The 23,964-nt window shown below is 37.7% G+C and overlaps 1 protein-coding gene across 1 annotated transcript in view; it reads right to left on the bottom strand.

Moving 5' to 3' along the window:
- LOC117292446 (myosin-1-like) overlaps positions 1 to 23,964 on the bottom strand; it is a 99,799-nt gene that overhangs the window by 45,410 nt on the left and 30,425 nt on the right. Inside the window, exon 3 of the mRNA XM_033774482.1 lies at positions 6,985 to 7,158. Within this exon, the coding sequence (XP_033630373.1) occupies positions 6,985 to 7,158 (174 nt within the window). The remainder of the gene's footprint in view (positions 1 to 6,984; positions 7,159 to 23,964) is intronic.

Raw genomic sequence — 23,964 nt, 5'->3', positions numbered from 1 at the left:
TGGAGAAAAACAAAAATTTAGGCAGAGGTTTCCCTATGGGTGGTTAACCCAATGGAACGGGTTTTGTATGAAAAAAGGATATTGATAAATCATATCTTAAAGACATTGATTAATCATATCCTATTTCATATAGAAACCCTTGTCAATTAATTAAATATCATTTTCTTTGTCAAAAGAAGACAAGTACAAAACAAAACCAATTAAATTTCAATGAAGAAGACAAACAAAACAAATCATCCCAAAAAGTTTTGTTTGTTGTATTTGGGGGCATAGTTCTTAAATTTATCTTTTAAAAAACTCGCTTCAGGCGCTCTATATCTTTTGTGTCTTTATTTTGGCAATTAACGCTAATGAGAACACAATCCTGAACAATGCAAATTACATGGTGTTGATTGTGTTTGTATTTGTGAGCAGCAGTGTGAAATTTCCCTCGATGATTTGCTAATGAGTTTGGGTTGGTCGTTTGATGCCACCCTCCCCTGAAGGAAAGACCTTGCACGAATTTGCTTGAGACTGTGAGTGGGGCACCAGTGGCACCAATGTACACTATATGGAATGTTGGTTGGTAGCCAATTTCTGTTTTTAAACAAAATTTGTTTGTGCTTAAAGGGAAGGTACACGTTTGGTAATTACTCAAAACAAGTATTAACTTAAAAACTGACTTGGTAACAAGCATTGGAGAGCTGTTTTTGAGGTAATTTATCATTATAAATAATAACAGACTTCTAGCTAGAAGTCTTTTATTCTTATCTGAAAGCACACAAATTCGTCCAACAAGTGTGTTTTTTCTTTCATCCTTTTCTCACAACTTCGACGACCAATCGAGCCCAAATTTTCACAGGTTTGTTATTTTATGATTATAATGGGATACACCAAGTGAGGACACTGGTCTTTGACAATTACCAAAAGTGTACAGTGCCTTTAACAAGCTTTTGTGCTTGTGGGCTTTATGATGTCCCATGGCCCAATTTTTATGTCTCTGCTTTAAACACTAAAATTGTGCTTGCAATCCATTTTTCTTTACTAAAGTGCCAAATCTTTGCTAGCTTCGTAAGCAAAACAATACAAGTAACCTGAAGTACACACGCACACAGGCAAATAACCTGCTAACCTGTGAAATATGCTTGACGTTAAGTGCAAAATTCCCTGCTTCCATAAGCACTGGTTATTTGCGGTAAGCTATGAAATTGGGCCAAGAGCCCACTTTAATGGCACAGCCGAGTGCTGCACTCACGTTGAGGTAAAGTTAATGTTTCTATAAATATGTGGAGCCTGTCCAAAGTTCTTGGAAAAGCTTACTTCAGAATTTTAATTTTGAGCTTTAACTTTTACAGATTTCATTTAAATGTTGATTCACACATAGTGTGGCTACCTCAATGTTGACTACCAATATTGTCAAAGCTTAAATTGCATTGCTGCATTATTCAATCTCAGAGGTCAAGCAGTTTCTACTCCCATTTTCAAATATTCCAAACACAAGAACCAGAATCTAAATTTTAGATGAAGTCTATACCATGCGTTAGGGCCTATACCATGGAGCACAGCAGATTGCAAGAAACTCATGGGTGAGCAGTCCGCAAATGCCTTCAAGGCACCGTATTTGGCCCTAATTCCTGGCTAATTAATTGGGTTTCCCAACTGCATCTTGATTGGCCTTCTACCATGGCATCTCCTTAGGACAAAGACACCCTTGGTTAAATTTCCACAGGATATGGTCTTTAATTCTCCCAACAAACGCTAACCTGATCCATATCAAATTTATGCCCGCCCTTTCGCCTCAAAGTGCACTTTCCAATTCGTGGTGCAAATTTTACGCCCGAAGCGAGGGCACGAGAAGGGGGGGGGGGGGGCTGTGGTGTTCAGAGGGAAATGTCTTAGGGGCTTCTCAATGATTACAGCCAAACAAAATCAGGGCTTATGGTACAATGGGGTTTAGGGCTAATGGCGAGAATCAATCTCCTTTAAAGGAGGATGTACTGTATTATTCTCTTTTGAAAGCTTGCATGGATTGGATTTCAAGATGGGTAATAAATCATATAACAAAACCTTGGAAAGCTTCCCCAATGATGGTTGGAGAACACAGGGCGCACCAGCTCTTTTATGTAGAAAAGGGGGGCCAATGATGTAATTGAACCATTCAACTGTGCATAATGGTTCTGGCCAATAATATGGGATTGACTGAATAGAATTTCCTTTATTAAAAAAAAAATAATCTAATTTGCATTAATTGTGCCCAAAACAAGGACAGTTTAAATAGTTTGCCAAGCAAAGTTATTGGATGAAATCTACAAGAGTATGTAAATAAGCTTCAAATATACAAGATTCAATTTCCAATTCAATTCAATTAACATATAACATAACCGGAAATTAAAAAAAATATCAAAGGATGGTGGCTCTGCATACATAAAAAAATAAATAAATAAATAAACAAACAAACAAACAAACAAAAACCACATCAACAGAAATGACAAGAGCACAATGACCAACAGCCCAAACAATATCAAATATTGTGAAGAAAAAAACATCTATAAAAACTAAAAGGAATCTAGGAAGGGACAATGATTCTGGGCTCCTCATCCCCAACTGGATCTTAATGCTGAAACGCTATAGTTTTTGAGAAAATTAGTTTAGATCTCCCCAAAAACCTGAGTCCAGAGCTGTCGACATTTGCTTCTTGTAAGCAGGAAGATTTTCTTGTGAACTTTTTTTGGAACACGGAAAGATTGGTATAATTTCAAGGCCTTTTTCTGCAGAGTCAGGGAGAGTCGATAGGCAGCTCTAACATGCGAACTAAAACCTGCTGTGAAAGATCTAACAAAAACCTCATACACAGAAACGACCAGAGCACAATGGCCAAAAGATGAAAGATGGAAGTGCACGCATAGGCAGGCAGCGTTTGTTTTTAGAGTCACGCCAAACACAAAGCGGAAGCAAATGGGAAAATTAACTGCTTTTCTAAAGACATTGAATATGGCGACAAACTTCTAGCCACGGAAACAAAGCCATTGACTAAATTTATAGAAAAAGCCAAAGAACGAAACTCAAGAGAAAGAAAAAACGACTAACAGAGAGAAAAACTTTTTTAAAAATGAAAGGAAATATGTGATTTCCTCAACTGTCACTTGATGTCAACGACCGAAACCCAATGCTTACCCACACACCTTCTCGGTTATTAGAAATTTTGCTATGCTGCTGGCCCTCAAAAGCTCTTCTAGACCCTTGGGCTACAAGCGTTAAGCGCACAGGAAAAAAATCTTTAATTAAGAACAGGAAGAAGTAATGCAGGGAACTAAATTATCCTGGGAATTATAAATATTGAGGGGAAAAAAGATGATCTTGAAGTATGGTGAAATTAATTTGACATTGATTCAATGGAACATTAAAGTAGAAACATGCACAATGAAACAATTTTGTTCAGTGCTGTGTCTTGTTTGTTTTGCAGGTTTTCTTTTTAGACCGAGTGTTGTCGAATTTCAGCAAAACAGTACCTTTGACAAATCACATGTGCATCCCATATTGCATGATTTGATTCCCAGATTGATAATGTTGTTAAATGATCAAAGCAAATAATTATTTTCATAAAAAAAAGAAATTCATATCATGTGTGACTTAAGTTAATTTTAACCACATATTTAAAGACCACCCCAGAAGTGTGTCAATATAAGAATGTATGCTTTTGGACTGAAATTATTTGAATTAACTCAATTGTTAATTTTTGAATTTTTGTTCTTTCGTCTTTTAAAAACACTGTCAAATTTTCTAAATAATTCTGATGAAAATTGTTGAATTTTTGTGTGCAGTCCTGAAACATGAAGGTAATTTGAAAAAAAGCAACTCTAATCAACTAACACTTTTTCAAGTACAAGCCGCCTGTCCATCCAGACTTTGAAACACTTCTCAGGTGGTTTCGGGTTCTTAACAAAAATCACGACCGTTGGAAAAACTGCCAACATGACAGACCCAAAACGTTCCCCTTTATTGTGTCTCTTGTCAACTGTTGTTTCCATAGGAAACACTTATTGTAGAATGTACGTAAAGACCAGAGAGCTAGAAATGAAATCTGCCAATAAGGAGTTATTTCATCCGACTATAAACACGGATACCTTTCCTTTCCCTCCTCAAACTACCCTCAAACTACCGCAATAAATGTCTAGAGTTTCTTGCCAGGAAGGCGGCGAATCCAGCAAATAAAAAATAAAATAAATTCCAATGGTGAGGCAATGATTAAAGGGTGGTGTGGGGGGGGGGGGGGGGGGGGGGAGGTATTTATAAGCGTAAAATTTATTAGGTACAGAACAAAACATTTCTGTAACAGAATTTTAAAGAAAATTTCAACAAAACCAACTGGGCCCTTTGCAAAATGAAACTGGTGTTGCTTTCTCAACCTGATTTTTGTCACATTTTGATTAACAAATTTAGATTTAATTTAAATTTCAAGTAGGCCTAGCTACTTGTATAGATTTAAGAAAATTACAAGCTTTCCTTTAACATTTGCACAACCAATTTGATAATCATTAGTGGTTGATAAAACTATGAACTAAAAAGAATAATTTTCGGGATCTCGAGATTATCTCACAACAACCAGTCACTTACAAACAAATTTGTAAGCATTACAACATATTCTGAGCATTCTTCATTTTGAATCAGCATAATATGTCAAAAATTCATTCAGAAAAAGATATCTTAAAACTTAATTTTATTTCGGCTAAAATAAGGCCATGCATTTGTCTTTGTCCTGTCTTGTAAAGTTAAATAACAGAACTACAACTTGATTCATAATTTTCTCAGACGAGAATGGTTTTTTTTTATATGCAAAAAATGTGTCCAACACTGGCTTATTTGATATTGCTTCTAAAGCCTAATTCAAAGATAGTACTGCCATTGTACTGTCTACATATTTTCAGTCGCATTACCCTTAAGGTGATCCCCTAGCTGCCGCTTCCAAGATTGTATCGTAATTTGGGTGTGATCCCTGGCTACATGGCAGCTACTGGTTATATGGCTTCTGACTGGCACCCGAACAAAGATATTGACAACATAGGGACACTACCAACGTAGGGCTAGATAGCTTAAGTTGGTCGAGTGGAGGTCGTTGGTTCGAATCTCATTCTAGTAAATTCTAGTTCAACTCTAAAGACAGTCTACATATTTTAACATTTCTTTTCCGTTCTTGTACTCCCCTCTTGAACTTTTGTTTTCTAAATACTTGGAATCAATTAAGTTCTCTTGCAAAAAGTGCAATGCAAATTATTGGAGTTCATCCTCTGAAAAATAGGTTTAGTGTCTGTCTCGAAAGGGTTGTCGGACACTTTAACAACTTCTCACTAGATCTGGTTTCATTTGCTCAGATGTAAAACTCCTCGAAAAAGGGCAATAAATGTATAGAATTTCTACAAGTGAATCATTTGGTGATTGAAAATGTGTCAAATTTTAAGAAGGACATTTTTAACTGACAGAAATGGAGTAACTCTTGGAGTAACTTATTCCACCAGAGATTATTTGACGGTGATGTAATTATTGAGTTTGTGAGAGAGCTTGTCCGAGTGAAGTGTAGGTGAACGAGGGAACCACTCTTTTAAACAAAATTCTTAAAATGACAGGAGGTTGGGTGGTAATCTTGTGAAAACAACTCACTCACATGTTTTGACATTTAAAAGAGATGGCAAAAATTGTTTTTATTTTAAGGATTATTTGTCTGCAGATTATGTAAGTTACAAAAATAGGGACTGCTTGCATTAGGGCACAAATGTTTGATGTTACAGATATCAAGATCAATTTGGTTAAACCATATTTGGGTGGTTTTAAACCAACTAAACAATAAAAATAAAACTTTCCGGTCAAAACATGTAAATCTCCCCCTCCCCCCCCCCCCCCCCACACAAAAAAAAAGAAAAAAACCCAGTGAATTAAGACCATCAAGCTTATGCAAATGTGAAGTGGTAAATCTCAGTTTTTGTTTTCATGATGTGCATATTTCTCTTGTAAAAAGAAAAGAATACCACTCCAAAAAAATATCCCCGACGACGACATAATTTTAGATGTCATACTGGCTTGAGTTACTTGAAGACTCCCATCACATGGCTCAAGTCGATCAGACAATTTTGTCCGTCTCGTAAAAGAATGTAATTGAATGCATTTCTACCGCCTGATGGGGAACATTACCTCTGTTTCTAGTGGTTTTTCAGTACCCTCAAACATGACAGACAAAACAAAACACCAATCCATCAGAAGTACAGTCTCCGGGGAAATTCAATCAATTCCAGGATAAACAAAATATGACAATCAATTGAATCAATCATAGAAATTCTTCTTGCATTTAAATTTGTCTGTCTCCAATGTTGGTGTTTTGCTGTTGGAAAAACAGACACTGAGGACTGGTTGAAGTAGTTTTTTTTTGTTTCTTAAGTTTTGTCTTTCTTCATTGTTTGAAGTGAGTTTTTGTTACCTGTTAATATTATTGACTTTGTATCAAGTTAATGTATGAAAAAGTTTCTCTATGGATTTTTAAAAGCTATTTTTTTTCCATTGGTAAAACTTGAAGACATATTTTAAGTGCACAGTGTGGATGTATTCGTATTGACATGATGCCAAACTGAAAATATTTACACACTGTAGACTGCTGTCCGGTTGCGCTGCGGCAATCGAACGAGAGGCAACAGTGAAACACATGTATGTGTATGAAATTTTGGTATTTTAAAAGCAAAAGTGATGTCATTAAAGTGGAGTCCTCATCAGGATTCAAACTGGCAACACTAGTGAGAGTGCATTGCCGTAAATCTAACAGATAAATTGACAGTTGAAACTCCGAACTGATAGTACGACAAGTTTTAGACCAATGAGCTTTTGGTCATTTGCATACTTAAAGTTCTGTACTACATTAATGACGTTGCTGTTGATGAAACATCGAGACAATTATTGTGAAATGCAATACAATAAAAACTATTATTGAAGAATAAAGCCATATTACACAATTGTATTTATTACCTTGCATTGGAGAGGGAACTACATGCGTGAATCCATTGCAGTTTGTAGTTGGGAGTGGGGCATGAAGATTTGATCCTTTGGTGTTGATGGCATGCTTCAATGTCATCATCTCTAGACTCAGAGTCCGAAGCTGCTCTCTCAGTAAAATAACTTCATCTGTCGACGACGATGTCCCTATAAATTAAAAATAAGAGTTTATTAAGCTCAAATCCAACAGCTTGAAGACTGTTTCATTAGCTAAAGAAAGAGTTGATAATAACTGCGAAGTCAAGGAAATAGCATTAAATTGTGTTATGAACGCCCGTTCATAACAAAACTGGTAGGGTATTGTGGCCAAGCGGTCTTGGGTGGACCGACTCAAGTTCTGTAATTTGAATGTGGGTTCCAATCCAGGCCTGGTCAGTACTTGTGTCCTTAAAGCAATGCACTTTATCATAATTTCTTCTCTCCACCCAGTAGAACAAATGAGTACCAGCCAGAGAAAGGGAGTAATCTGCCAAGGACATGCATCCAGGGGGAATTCATTCTAAGTCGTTTAATGCCAAGCAAACCGGATTATACACCAGCCTGTATGGGCCATATTGGCTCGAGAAAGACTTTACGTTACTCCTAAAAAAATATATATTGAAATCATATCTAAAAATTATTGTCTGCAGATTTGAGCAAATTTGCATATTAAGATGCTACATAAAACATACAACAAAGTACACACATGAAATACATATATCTGAAATTATTTTTGAGAGTTGCACCATCCCTTAATTCCATTGAGTGATTTACAAGTACCCTTCCTCACTCATACAAAATCCAACACCATATGGGAACTCAACATCTTAAGTGTTGGGCTCTGATTTATGGTGGTGTGCATAATCAGTTTACTACAATGCAGCAGCCCTTGGTTCAATAGAATAAAACAAAACACACAGCTGTGGATTTTGATGGGCTGAAATTGTGAAAAGGTCCTTCAGTTTTTAAAAAATAGCAAGTTCCAGAGTGGAAGCTATCCTTGTTAAAATAAGAACAAACGCACATTGTTACTTTTAAAAGAGATGCAGACCTCCTCCCAAAAATAGCTACTCTGTAATTTCTTTCTCTTAGTCTTAGGCACGGAATTTGTCAGATTTTATTTAAAGGCATTTAGTGAATGACCCTCCCTTGAAAAAAAGGGACGCGTTATTAAATATGTGTTTTTAAGAAGTCTTGTGAAAGCTATCCACCAATCCAGTTTTCAGTTTGTATGTTGGAAGACTTCATGTTTCATATGAATGCACATCATCTCAAGATTGAGCTTCCAAATTAAGTGCCAAATCTATGGTCCAAGCAACACACTGTCTGAAATTAATCTCAAAAATCAATGTATCAGCTCATCTTTCATCATCTACATTTAAGACAGACTGACAGGCCAGGCCCCAGGGTTGTCATTTTCCTTCAGACTGCGGCCACGTGCAGAGATCCATCACCTTATGGTCACTTCACAGTGGTGGGCAAGGACATCCAGGAGTTTAGCCTTTGTACATGTTGTAACACTATTACATTGGGGTTGCAATAGGCCTACTGGCTGAAAACCTATTGGTCATCTACTATTATCTGATGGTCATTCATTTCATATTTGCTACTTAATGGCCAGGTGCATCTCTTATGAATAGATGGGAGCCGATGGGGGGGGGGGGGGGGTGGGGCTGTCGACCGGATGGTAGTTTAATATTTAAATGTGTTTAATAATAACATTATAATTTGTGCGTAAATTTTGGATGGAATTGAATAGCGCCGGATGGCAAGGAAATCCCTAACTTTACATCGATCTCTTTCAGTCAGCACTTTATATCTTCTAAAAGAAAAAGGATATACACACAATTTATTTTTCCCAATGGAAGGTTTGTTGCCATAAGATTAATCCCAAAAGGGATTAGGAGAATAATCGGGATTATACAAACAGGATTTAGGGATTAGATAGTACGATATTTTGACAAAGACGGTTCTTTACAAGGCTCTTTTTCTGTTGCAGTGTCATTCTAGGTCTTATTCACTGGGTGAATGCAGAATGGCAGTTGAATATTTAAATGTGTTTACTAATAAAATTGAAATTTGTAAGGTGGATAAATCCACAGCTGCGACTAAGAAGGGAAGAATTTATTTTTAACCCGACTTTCAGGGTAGATGCCAGCTTTAAAGAGCACATCATTATTATCATATTGAAAATAAATTGAAAAAAATAATATGAATGATAATTTCCAGAAACACATTCTCGAAATTCCCAAATGACTAAGAAGTGTGACTTCCTTCTGAAATGAGGAAAGGTTCGACTCAATTTCCAGATTTTCAATCAGAACAAACTCACCAGAGAAATATAGCAACTCTTCTTGAGCCTACTGAATCCATGAAGGCACAAAAATGAAATCCAATCTGGTTACCTTTTCACCAGGGAAATATAAGAAACTAACATATTTAAACAAAAAATAGTCACATTCCTAAATATAGTTTTTGGTACTGTTTTTTTGTCTTAAAGGGAATTTTTAACGTTCAGCTTTTTCAATGTTATTATTATCTATTTCTTTCTGGTAATGACACCAATGATGCCTCTAAAGTGATCTTGCTCACAGGCCTGAGGAAACCTGTAAACCAGGGTGTTTGCTACATGTGAACCAGAAACACCAGGGTTACCGCTAATCTTCCACGAGTGGTTACAAAACTAAGGATGTGTTCTGCGTTCTTTTTGGTGATCTTGCGCATCTACCAATCTTATACAGGGAACCTACAAAGCTGAATGCCCCATCTGAAGAACAAAGCAATAATTGTAAACTTATGGTAAATCAAGTTGCTTAAGGACACAAGTGCAACAACCAGGACTCGAACCCACACTCTGCTGATCAAGACCACCAGAGCTTGAGTCCGTTGCTCTTTGCAGCTCGGCTTTGACTACCAATTAACATGTTTTCTCATAGGATATATGCAAACTAGTCAATTTCAGTAAAATGAAAATGGGTGCAAGTGAAACTTGACTACCAACCTGGAACAATTAAACTTGGAAGAATGAGTAAAAGTCCTGAACCAAACACAAAACAAGTTGCTGTTCGACCAATAGATTAAGGAAACACAAAATGCAGCTGTCATATTATTGATCGTTTGCTGAACAACCCAGCAAATCGATCTCTTTCAGAGCTTTGTATCTTCCAAAAAGAAAAAGGATATACACACAATTTATTTTTCCCAATGGGAGTTTTGTTGCCATAAGATTAATCCCAAAAGGGATTAGGAGAAGAATTAGGATTACATAAAAAGGATTTAGGGATTAGATATAGCACAATATTTTGACAAAGAAGATTCTTTGCAAGGCTCTTTTTCTTTTGAAGCGTCATTTCAGGTCTCACCTTCACGAAATGACCACATCAATATCTCCAGACGCTCTGGTTGAATTGGCGACACCAAAGACAAGACCATTTTGATTATTATAAGAGCCAAGATTATTTGGCACCGCCATTCCATAATCAACTTCATTACGCTCGGCAGATGTATTCGATTTCTCTGCCAGGCACCTTTATATCAGCGAATTGATAGATGGCATTAGACGTTTAATATCTGAAAGTCTTTTGAGCAATGTGAAGATGGAGCTTCAATGGGTCTGATTGAAAGATTTAACCTTGGTTTGATGCAAAGATGAAAGTCTTCAAGGAAAAAAAATTTCAGCCTGAAGCACTTAAGGTTTTTATGCAATATAATGTGAAATCCAAGAGATGGCACATCATTGTTAGCTCTTATTTTGTTATGATCCATTCACAATCCAGGGGTTGTATCAATACCTTTTGGACCAACGGCCACAGTCGTATATTTTTTAGTACTTGGCCAGTAAACCAACAACAAAACAAGTCCTGCACTCCTGTGTTTTTTTCCACATACATTTTTAAGACCAGCTTTGAAGTTATAAAATTTCTTAAAGTACAGGAAATAAAACAATACCAAAGAAACATTTCAGGTATTCTCAAATGTCTTCAATGTAATTTCTTCTTTGTGGGGAGTATCAAAGTTTCTTATGTCTGTCTTATGTCCAGTGACTGTTCTGAGCTCTAACGACATGTGATTTAAAGAGTGTCCATAAGATTGAAAAATATAGATGATCGCAGATTTACACCGACGTTGTATGATGGTCACTGTGGAAAACTTCCCTTGAAATATTTCGGCTTGAGATGCTTTAGTTTGTGAGATGAGTAAAACAAAGAGTTTTGATCTTTTGAGTTTGAAATTAGATGTTTGAAAATCAGTGAAAACAGTGATGGGAATTTTCACTATTTTCTAACAACTCTAAATGGTTTACTGAGCTTAAACTTACAATCTCGTATATAGGCCTACATGTATGTTGAGCCACACAAAATGTACATAATGGTCTTTGCCAACTACCAATGTTTCTAAAACAGGTATAATATCGATACTATAGCCTTGCAATCCGCTAGTTTTCCTCGAAACATCATCAACGCATGGGGGATTTTCTCCAAACTAAGGTCCCTCATTCATGTGCAAAAGTCTCACACTTCCTTCCCAAAGCAAAAAGGAGACCTTTCAGCACCACCTAAACAATAATATTGTCCTTGGGGTGGAGGCAGACCAACCCCCAGCAACTCAGTACTCTGTTCAGAAAAACACGAAGAGCAGCAAACATGGGCTGACAGGAGAGCTGTCAATATTCCCATGCGCTCTGTTGCATCCACCGGCCCCCACGCTGGCAAATCTGCTAAATCGCATTAGGACCTGTCTGTCACGCCTTGGTGCTCGCATTATTGGAAGGGTTTTCTTTTGGTTTGCAGTTGTTGGGAACGGGACCTTCTAGTGTTTCATATTTTATTGACAGCTTCGAATCAGTGCGGAGAAGCTGTGCTCAGCTTGGGTGAGAGTCAGTCATGGCCTCGGTGGGAAAAACAGAACCAGAAATCATGGTGGGGTTTTCGTGTTGTTGTTTTTTTGCCTTTAGTAATGATGTACATTCCTACCATAGAGTTATATATAAGAACTAGACTCTACCTCCATGTTCCAAAACCATTGACTCTACCTCCATGTTCCAAAACCATTGACTCTACCTCAATGTTCCAAAACCATTGACTCTACCTCAATGTTCCAAAACCATTGACTCTACCTCCATGTTCCAAAACCATTGACTCTACCTCAATGTTCCAAAACCATTGACTCTACCTCCATGCTCCAAAACCATTGACTCTACCTCCATGCTCCAAAACCATTGACTCTACCTCCATGCTCCACAACCATCCAGCTGGATCGGACCATGGAGCTTGATTGGGCGTACCTGCATGTTTAGCCTGAAACAATTTGGGTTGATTCAGTTGTGCATGTGTACTGTAGACCTATTTGAAAAAAAGATACAACCCAGCGAATGATTTCCCTTGTACAGCAGAGCAAAAAAGAGGCCTGATACTACAGAGGCAACAAAGGTGATTGCCTCGATGCCCCTGGTGCTCCAGTAGAAATTCACAATTTCATCACAGAGAAAATGCCTTGGTGTACTTGCCCTTTCAAAACCGAAGCATACAGGCCTGCAAAGGCTACACCTTATTATTGTGTTAGGCGACTCAAAAATCATCACTATTTGCTACTTAATATATTACCATTAAGTGTGCATGGAATGGTTCAGGCTAATTCTTTTGCTGAGTAAAATTACTGACCGAAATTATTCCCTGCAACCATTTGAAAAACGGGCAACATACATTACCAGGGCCCAATTTCATACTGCTTAGCAGCAGGAAATTGCTTAGCTTCGCAAAAAGAGCGGGATACCAGTCAAAAATTGTACATGTGACATGGTGTTTTGGCTGGTAACCTTAATTTGGTAAGAATAATTATTGTGTGCTTACTGCTTAATAGCTACTTTTAGTGCTTAAAGCAGCTCTTTGAAAATGGGGCCAGTAGACAAGTGGTACACTTTATGGTATTTTCTGTTGTTTGACACTGACCCAATTGAGGCGTTTCAGAATACATTTATCTTTTCCTTTTACTGTATTTTAAATCGTTACCATTTGGGACTTGACTCTATTCATGTCAATCCTCTGAGCCCCCTCGCTATGATTCTGTATTTCCCAAGATGTTCTCTAGAGGTCAAAGTTCAACCAGAGATTGCAGAGGCAATAAAACTGTAATTGAATACACCATCTGTTTGGGTATATATCTCAATCATGTGGGGGGAAATGTTAACCTGACAGCAATTGGAACTCAAAAAGACAAAAGGAAAAACAGTGAAAAGGCAATTGCTTTTTATAATTAAATTAAAATGCTTGAATGTGGTAAGGGTGTTCATACCAGCCTAATTGATTTATTATTTTGCCAAAAAGAACAAAAAATTGTTTCCCTCTTATAAAGATGAAATTCCTGACCTGCATATGTTTTCCTAACAATTGTATTATATAAAAAAATCAGCCCTTCATCGTTTCTGTATAAGATTGTTAACAATTAGGTATCGCATCTTTTCAATCCATAAAGCAGGCCCGATACTTCCCAGAGGCAACCACTCGTGATTGCCTCCAATTTTATGCCCCCTAGTTATTGCCTTGGTGTTCTTGAAATGATCTCAATAGAAATGTAAACAAAAATTCATAGGGTGCCCTTTACAAAGGAGACAATGCCCCTGTGCCCTTGCCACTTCAAAAACGAAGCGTATCAGGCCTGATTAAAGGCAGTGGACACTATTGGTAATTACTCAAAATAATTATTAGCACAAAACCTTACATGGTAACGAGTAATGGGGAGACGTTGATAGTAAAAACAATGTGAGAAACAGCTCCCTCTGAAGTGACGTAGTTTTCGAGAAAGAAGTAACTTTCCACGAATTTGATTTTGAGACCTCAAGTTTTAAATTTGAGGTCTCAAAATCAAGCATCAAAAACCACACAACTTCGTGTGACAAGGGTGTTTTATCTTTACTTATTATCTCGCAACTTCGGCGACCGATTGAGCTCAAACTTTCACAGGTTTGTTATGTTGAGATACACCAACTGTGAAGACTAGTCTTTGACAATTACCAATAGTGTCCACTGTTATTAAGGAAAACAGATTGACTGCAACTTAATCTTGCAAGCTTCTCAACATTACAATGTTCAACCATAGAATATCTATGGTTCAACACTTCCATAATGGAATGTTGCGGTGTCTAGCTTGATGCAGACTTCCCCCTCAATCTTTCGTCACATGACTTTAGCCAACACTTGTTCTGGGGACACTGGCCCCTATTGGAAGGATTTGTAGGGGGTGGTGAGTTTGTTTTCAAAAGACTTAATGGATTTTCTTTTTCAAAGTGTAGAGCGAATGAGGAGATTTCCTAACTTATAAACAGAGGTGGGCTCTAAAGATTAGCTTCTTCAACACAGACAAATCGTTTGGGAAAAGGTCAGCTGGCGCAGACTTTCATTGGATTGGAAATCAAATATTTTATAAATTGTGGATACAACCTTTAAAATTCAAATGTTCAGGAAATGCTTAACGCTTATTTCCTTCCTGGTCAGATTCAAATGTACATTATTTTTTTGTTAAAGATAGCAGCACTTCAAAAACAAATATTTGATCAGATTTAAACTAAAAAATGAACAAATAATCCTGATTTTCTACGAAAGAAGTAAAGCCTCGCTAGGCAGGATATAATGCGTACCACATCAAAGGATTCTTAAGTCTCATTATTTTCTTTATCAAGTATACACTCTTATGGTAACTAATGCCTGATGCTTTGGTGCCCTTGAAATGCTCCAGTAGAAATTTCCCAATTTCATCATAGGGTGCCCTTTCCCAAGGGCATTGGTGCCCTTACCTTGTCAAAAATGAAGGATAATAAAAATAATTATCAGCATAAAACCTCACTTGGTAACAAGTAATGGGGAGAGGTTGATAGTATAAAACATTGTGAGAAACGGCTCCTTCTGAAGTGACGTAGTTTTTGAGAAGGAAGTAATTTTCCACGAGTTTGATATCAAGACCTCAGATTTAGAATTTGAGGTCTCGAATTCAAGCTTCTGAAAGCACACAATTTCGTGTGACAAGGGTGTTTTTTTTTCTGTTATAGTTATCTCGCAACTCCGACGACCAATCAAGCTCAAATTTTCACAGGTTTGTTATTTTATGCATATGTTGAGACACACCAAGTGAGAAGACTGGTCTTTGACAATTACCAATAGTGCACAGTGTCTTTATAAACATAAATCAACCAAAATAAAAACTAAACATTTGTGAAATAACCAAAGATAGAAGATAACGTCACCAAGTCAGACTAGTAAAAGTAAAAAAAGAAGTATAACTGAGCACAATAATGCAAGCCTAAGTAATAGCCTAATGCAGACAGCTCCATTTTGCCTGGCTAGACCCATGGTGAGGAGTCACTGTCAGCACTCAATAAGTTGGCGTCACAAACTTGGGACTTCTTTTCAGTAACTCAGCAACCACTAATAGCCTCCAACTAAGTAGGGGTGTACATGCAAGTATGTTTGCCCAGTAAATATGATATCTCTACGGAGTATGTTTGATGTTTATAATATCTTTTTAAGTCTCTCCCCAAAGCAATAGTCTGGATTATCCATACATTTCATTGTAGTTGTTATGATAGGTTGTCATAAAAACTTTTATCAGTTAATGTTTTCTGGGTTGGAACAGATACATGTTCGAGTGTCACTGGGCTTTGATTTTGCGGGGGAAGAAAACATCACAAGAATGCAGAGCTTGAAGCTCAAAGTGTTTACAGGACCACAACTATTTTTACAAGACCCCCATATTTAAACAAATTATTGGACATCAGTATAGACATGCAATGAGAAGATTTATCTCGTTTGCTTGATGGGTAGTAACGTAATAATATGGCATTCTTCATTACTGAATTAAATTGAGTCAAAGCCAACAAATAAACATTACATTCAATTTTGTTTGTTCAAGATATAACATGGCGAGGTAATGTTACTCGAATCAATTGAAAAACACAAAACTGCCAGACTTGTCTACTCATAACTGGTCATGGATGATATCACTGTACCTTTTAACTATTCCATTTCCCTTTTTTTACTACAGCTACATGTAGGTGGTTATTTAGTAAAATGTGATTTTGCCTTTTAAAAAACATTTATGTCGTTTCTATTAACTATTGTAATGACTCTGTAATTTGACCTTCGGATCACAAAGTCAGTCAGTTTTAATAAAATTCAAATTCACTGCCCCAAATTCACTGTGAAGAGTGAAGAGTGCATGGGTCACCTGTACTGTACATTGTGATCTTTTTGTGTACTTAGTGAAGTCCATCATTTTTTCCCTGTAAACATCAACATACAAAAAAGCACTCCAATAAAAAACACTCCACAAAAACGCAACAACCTGACCTGCAGAATCTTTACAATGTAACCATGCAAGAACCATGTCTACAGCGTTACAAATTCCTTTATCTCACAATTTCTACATTATCAACAGTTTATTTACGTACCGGCAAATCTACAAGTACCGATGGTACGCACTCGTATTAGCCACAGTTCATGTTCTGATTCATTGTGGAGTGAGGGCTGGTTATCAAATGAATGTTCTCTTACATGTACATACATGTACTGTAGTAATGAGGCGTAACCCTGAACAAACAGGGTTTTTATCAGGGTTTTTATCAGACACCGACAGAAATTTTGAAACACTTCATAGTAATACGTAAAACCCCACAGAAAAAAATGTTTCTGGACTACAGCAGCAGTGCTAGAAATGAGCTTTACAAGGGACTATTTCCATGGTAATGACACACCCTATGTGTCAGACCGCACAAGATGGTAACAAGATAATAAACAGAAAATTAGACCTGTATCTTTTTCAAACTAACACATTTTGAATCCTGCTTTTACCTTATTTTGCGTGACGCAGTGTACAGATGAAATGAGCCATACTTGGCCTGCAACCAGGAATACATGCATCAGAGGGCGGACATTTGGAAATTGAGATGCATAGGTCTACATGTACCATACGGAGTGGGAATAGAATAGTTTTGTGGAAACACCTGTGTTTTTTAAGCTCGTTTTTGTGTTTCGTTGAAATTATCTCAAGCCTTACTTGGGCAGATGTTTCATTGCAATACTTGTGATTAAAATTCTTGTTATAAGAAGGTGTTAAATTGATTATTCCAATGTACTAGACAGGTCTGTATGCTTCATTTTTTTGAAAGGCCAGACACAGCATTTTCTCCCTGGTAAAGGGCACCCTATGAGGAAATTGTTAATTTCTACAGGAGCATGTCATTGTCAGGGGCACTAAGGCAAGGACCAGGGGGCATGGAGGCAATTGCCTTTGTTGCCTCTGTGAAGCATCAGGCCTGTACTCTTTTCACTGTAAAAGAGTGAAAAACCACTTGTTTTCTCCCTCACACCACTCTTGCAATAAAAAAGAGCCATATATAGCGAACAACTCTTGTAGAGTGAAAGACAATTACAACTCGATTTAGAGTCTCAAAAAGTGTGGCACAGATCAACTTTCATTCTCAACAGAGTGAAACTGACACCACTCAAACAAGAGAGCGAAATTTACTCTAAAACACCCGGGAGGGTTTTGCCTTGACCCATCTATACTGTAGCAGCCACTGGTTTTAATTTCTTGAATGAGCTTGTATCTTTATTTGTTCAGTTCACCACTTCCCATGTCAAACACAACGCGCTCAAAAGCAGAAAAACAAATACTGGACCTCTGGGATTACAAGAGACAGCAGATGTGTAAAGATTGGCGACTTAGTCCCTAGAAACAAAAGTCTCCTTGCATACGGTACAAAACATACCCTGTGCAAAAAAGCAGGCTTGAACAGCCTTGTAGTCCCATCATTGTCTTAGTGTGCCATGAAATAGTCCAGTATAAATGAATGGTTCTCTCTAAAGGTGCCTTCTAAAAACTCAAAAATGTCTCGCCCATAACAGAACAGTATTGAGGACATGTGTGTCAAGTACATGTAGGCATATGAACGGGGCTTTAATTTGGGGGGAAATCCACAAGACAACAAAGCATGAAGATCAATCAAAATACACAAACTCAGGAACTGATATCCAGAACCAAAACTTTCAATTTTCAACACAGTTTGACATATTAGAAACTGTTTTTTATTTGAACAGGCACAAAGAAGAAAATCTCAGCTTTTCTTATGGATCGAGTGGCTTTTAGCCTTGTTTGGGGTGAACGTGCACACACAAAAATAAGAGAATTTTTTCTTCTTCAATGTATATTTTATCAACTCAAGGTTAGTATGCTACTTTCTGGCTTTTGGAAATGTTTAACATAAATGTCAATGTATTGGATGTGCATATATCCAATGAAGTGTTGCTTACACCTCAGAAGACGAAGCCATAATCTTTGAAATCAAAACTTGAATTTTGTTGACATCTTTGCCATAAAACCCCAGAAAATTGCCTCCACTTAACTGTAGTACATGTCCTTGTCCAAATTGTTAACAAGCCTCCACTGTTATCACAGCAGTTATCAGTACAGGTGTGAACTTTACAACCAAATTGACATTTATAATCAGCAGCTAGCAAATTAAATAACAAAAAGGGAGCTTCAAAGAAAAGAAACAAAACCTAGCAACAACCAGAGAGCCATTCTCAGATTGGATGTAACACCTGGGCGATGTGTTTTTGTTTTTTTTCTTATTGCAGTAATCAGTCCTGACTTGACAGCGATTAATTTGATTACAGGAGGTGTCAACTCCCTGGAGGAGAAGTGTTTGATTTGTGCCAAAGGCCAAGCAAATACCACTTTCAGTATCTGAGACTACATGATTCAAGGGTTGAAGATAATTTTACACTCGTTAGTGGTGTGCACACTTCCACCATGTGGAAATCGGAGACATTCCATCAATAGTGTTAATGTGGGACCACAGGTGTGTATGGCTCTTGCTCTATGCTCTAATTGATTACGGTGCTGATGTGTACAGTCTTAACGCTGATGAGAGAAAGTGACTCATGTGGTGCTCTCAGTCAAATTTCTTGTTTGAAATTAGCGGTTGCCCAGTCGCTGTCTGAATGCAGGTGAAAACAGAGTCGGGCGAGTCAAAACCCTTCCTTTCCTAGTCCGCCAAGCAAGTCAAAAAAGTTTTCTTTTCACAATATAAGTGAGGGGTACGTGATAAAATCCCAAAGAGATGTTTTATTAAATGGCTTTTTGTAATATATTTGCAAGATTTAAGTTTTTCTGAGAGATATAAAGGGTTGAGATAAAGTACATTGGAGTCTTGACTTTTTATAAACCAATGTACTCTTCTCAGGATTTTATTGATCTACTTTCTACAAGAGAACATAAATGCTCCGTTACTTTTAAATTTTTGTCTATCAGACACCATGAAAGTCTACATATGTACATTCTTTCAAGGCCATTTTATCCCGTTTCCCCAAGGCTGATACAGTTTCAGATTATGACATCCAGCACTCAGCAGGACCCCCAACTGAATCAACACTCACTGTCCTCACTCTAGTCCAGTCTCTATGCCCCCTATGCCCCACGGATATTAACCAATTCGCGCTCTGCCCGACTGCTTCCATCCTCAGCCAACCAAACTCGTTCTAATTTGATTAAAAATGGTGTCAAATGTGGCACCCTGCTTGCTGCCTAGACTTGTGCGGGTGTATGGCCACATGCCTTTGTGCTGACAATATTCCTGAACATATGACAAGATTTTTTCCGGCGGGTAGGGGTTTGATCCAAGATGAAAAAAAACACATTTTCTAGAGCATATTTTATTTTTATTTTTTGCCACCAAAACAAAAATGCATTGGAAGGTGTTGTACTTTTTAAATTGTCTTTTTAGTTTGTTTAAGTATTCAAAAATCTTAGTCGCACAAGGATTGCTGTTTGACTTACTCCCTTAAAAAATAAATAACAATTTTGACAATCTAAAAAATAATTCAGAACTTCTAAAATGAGAGAAAATCTATAAAGCTGATGCAAAGTGCCTACCAACCAAAAGGATCTGACGTTTCGACCCCAGCATATTCTTTTTTCAAACACCCTGCTTGGGTCAAAATGTCAGGCCATTAACTATTTTTTTCACTCCGAAAATGTAAACAAGTAATGCTAAATCTTTCAGTGAATTCCAGCTGGTTATAAGATGAGCTGAAGAAATCAATGAAGACGCCCTGGAGGGGTTTACCCAGAATCTGTCATGGAAGGAAACCACAGACAAAGCTTGACCTTTCTCTACAGCAGATAGTTCCATCATCACTAATTTCCCTCAAACTGGTGTCAAGGATTTCTAATGTGAGACAGATGGTGAGCTTGGTTGAGGGTTTCCCTTTTTTTGAAAATGAGACACCTTTCAAAACTTGGAGAAAATACATCACAGGAAATGATTTCGTCCAGCAATTTTGCCTCTGAGCCCAAAAACTGAGACTGAACATACTTCGTGCACACTGAATGCTAATAATGAGTAGCAAATTGTGATTTGTATAGTAGCAACTGGTATATTGTGTAGCATTTTGCTCTAATAATATACAAGGGAAATAGTTATCTGCACCATTGTTTTAATGGAAGAGTAAATTGATTCATATTGTAGTGTTTGAATAACTACGCTATACAATCAACTTGATAAATTGTTGCCAAATTCAGAGGTCCTGATCTTGCGAATTTAAAGGAGCAGTTATGTTTGATATTTGAAATACATAAAGTGCTTGATTTTGGTGTGGGACATCACACCAAATATTCCATATTAAAATACTGACCTTGTGTCACAAATTTGTCATTTTCAATTTGTGAAATACACACACTCAATGTGCAGCACACCTTGTCTTGAGAATAGAGTAAGTAGGGCCTTTGAACACAAAGAGCACTAATTGGCTCAATTAACAATTAAGTGCCCATGAGGAATCAATATCTAGCACAAAGTCTAGCACATAGTCTAACACAAAGAATGGTCATTGCCTGGCACTTATTGGCCCAATTAACAATTCAGCGCCCATGTGATGAATCAATATTTAGGAGATCAATTACATGTGCATTATGATTAGATGTTCTTTGTATATTTTCACCCATGTGGTGTCAGCTGCTTTTTACAGGTTCACTCATAAGCTAATAAATGTGTCGGTAAATAGAGACAAAGGAAACTAATTAGAGAGAATTCATTAAGTTAGAGAGCCAATAATCTGATTAACAACCATAATGAAACCTGCTGATGTAACTCAAGATTAGGTTGAAAGCCTATTAATAGCTCCATGGTGAAAGTAATTGCAAGATAGCAATGACATGGCAGGCCTTGAGCTTGGCTCCTGACGGGGCACAGCAATTTTTCTCTGGAAAGGGCACTTCTACATGTATGAAGATTGTGTAAACTTTGTATTGGAACTTTGCAAAGGCATCACAGCAAAAGCACAGGGCATCACAACAACTGCTGTGGGTGTCGTGGGTTATTTCAAAGCCTGCATGGGCTGCTACTGAGGCTAGGAGGAAAGTCAGATGCCTGAGAGCAACATGAAGGTGTACTGTTGCGGATAAAGTGAAACAGCTCTGAAGGAAGTCTTGAAAAAGCCAAAGCTGTGGCCCCCATAACAGAGTAAACTGGAGATAGTAAACTAACCCCTCGCCTGTGCCAGCAAACTTAAGGCTGTAACACGGCGGAAATACCCCGAATAAAACATGTTCACTTTTTCGGGGTTATACCCTTAGTCACTTTACTACATGATTCATTGTATACATCACCCAAAATCCCTTCAGAATATTGTGCTCAATAAGGCCTCTATGTGTTTCTGATCCTCCAACCGGAGACGAACCAGTTCACGTCCAGCTGCGGGCACGCCAGAAACGCGAATGATTTGAATCATGCGCCCTCTTTGTTCACCGTGGTGCAAATAGTGCACTCACTGCACTGCAGCATTGTGAGCTACTGTGCCAAAGCTGAATGTAAAGATAGTTTGGTCCTGACCTACGTACAAGAAGTTTCATGCAAATACTGGAAAGTTATTCAGTGAGAGATCAAGTTGAATAATGTATTTCAGCAAAGCTGTTTCCTCAAAGGAGATCTTGGGATTGAGTGCTCTGTCACTCATACATTTGGAGCTCTTTATGACTAGAGGCAATGGGGTACCCCTATACTTAATGTACATGAATAATGTAAATCTTATTTTAAAATTCTTTTGGGGCGGGGGGGTTACTTGTACAAGAGGAAAAGAGTGTGTTAAAGTATGGGAACATTTTAGGCAGACACCCTCTACATCGCTTGTGGTACACTTAGCACTTGGATTTCACTGGAACATGCAGTAAAAAATATATACCTTTCAGTTTCAAGAAATCAATTTGATTGACATTTATAGAGGATGGCATTTGTAGGTCAACTTCTAAACACAATTTGACCTTCCAACCATGAAATGTTTGTGTCTTTACAGAAATTCTTACAAGGCAACGATTTCCTTTCAAAACAACAATCATGCCCTCATAAAATGAAACCACACAACAAATCTACAACCGCAGTTTTTGCAACAATTCAGCCATAACTGTGGAAATGGCCCCAATGACCATGCACCACATGTGTCCCTTGTTGAGGCCAAATTTTCCAATTGGTGTAAATAATTTCCACCAAGGATTCACCGTGGGGCGCTTGGACCTACTTTATTAACGTCACAGCTTGTTGTCTTTGAGGATGACTAGGTCAACAAAATGCACACTGATGGCAGATATTACACACAAATTAGGAATTCAGGAACTGTTTACAAAACACACAGCCTTAAAATACTGATAGGTCGGCTTTAGAGGTTTCATCAAGAGAGGTTTCATCTTTAGAGGTTTCATCAAGAAATCAACCCCATCAAAAATAATCTGAACGAGTAGGCCTACATACATGTATGTACGTTTTTTTCAAGGATGAAAATGTCAAAGACAATTGCATTTAAATAGCAGGGTGTTCAAGAAAAGTAAAACTAATGATCCAATTTTGTTATATAAGTTTTAGCCGAAAGCCCAAACAGGCCTACATGTTACAAAGATGGTTTGGCAGTAAACATCCTGTGAAAATATTGATCCCGGCTAAAGTGCCACCCCCCCCCCCACCCCCTTAAAAAAAAATCCCTTGCTTGATTTATCGTAACCCCTGGAAGTGTGATTTGCCAATCAAAGACACAGATCAGAGTTTCCTTTCCAGGGGTTAGAGGCGTACACAGAGTTAGCGGGTGATATGACGCACTGCCCATGGTAGCAAGGTTGATACAACCCCTTCCCTTTATTCATAATCTTGTTGAGAAGTTTGGTTTTCCTGTGGGAACCAGGAACCCCTAAAACTTCTCTATCTTTCTGAAAACCAGCGTCATGGGTGGCGGATTAGTCTCATTCAAAGTGGTCATTCGAACAGGACAATATAAGGGTACCACTATGGTACAACATATAAATCCCACTTGTACATAAATCCGTTTCAAGCTTTTTTTATCCTATACATAAAATATCCACCAACAATTGTCAATGGTAATCCACAGGGTTTAGAGAAATGTAACTGTTCTGACTGACTGCCCAAAAAGGGGAAGAAAATATCCTACATGCATTTATGCATGGGTTTTCATTCAGGCATTGCATGGTAAAGTTACGGAAACACCAAGTGTAGGTCTATATCTACCTTGCTGACATGTGTACATTTATTCTACTGCCATGGAACAGATTTGGGGAATTCAGGAGACTACTACTAAGTTCTGCAAAGAACTGCCCTGCTTTCTTAAATAGCCAATTGAAATATTGAAAACTGCTTACCGAAGCTTGTATTGTACTCAAAGAAAAGTACTATTTCTTTTACTAAAGGAAAATAAAGCAATAAAGCAATAAAGAAACTTATTAACAGACACCGTTTCCTATCACAGCTTTCACAGCAGGCATGATACTTCACAGAGTCATGCCTCCATGCCCCCTGTTCATTGCCTTGGTGCCCTTGAAATGCTCTGAAGACATTTACAATTTCCTTATTGGGTGCCCTTTACCCAGGAGAAAATGCCTTGGTGCCCTTTTTCTTCCAAAAAACGAAGCATACAATACAGGCAT

Source organism: Asterias rubens, chromosome 7 (genome assembly GCF_902459465.1).
Source record: "Asterias rubens chromosome 7, eAstRub1.3, whole genome shotgun sequence".
Taxonomy (NCBI): Eukaryota; Metazoa; Echinodermata; class Asteroidea; order Forcipulatida; family Asteriidae; genus Asterias; species Asterias rubens.
This window is presented reverse-complemented; position numbering and strand designations above follow the sequence as displayed.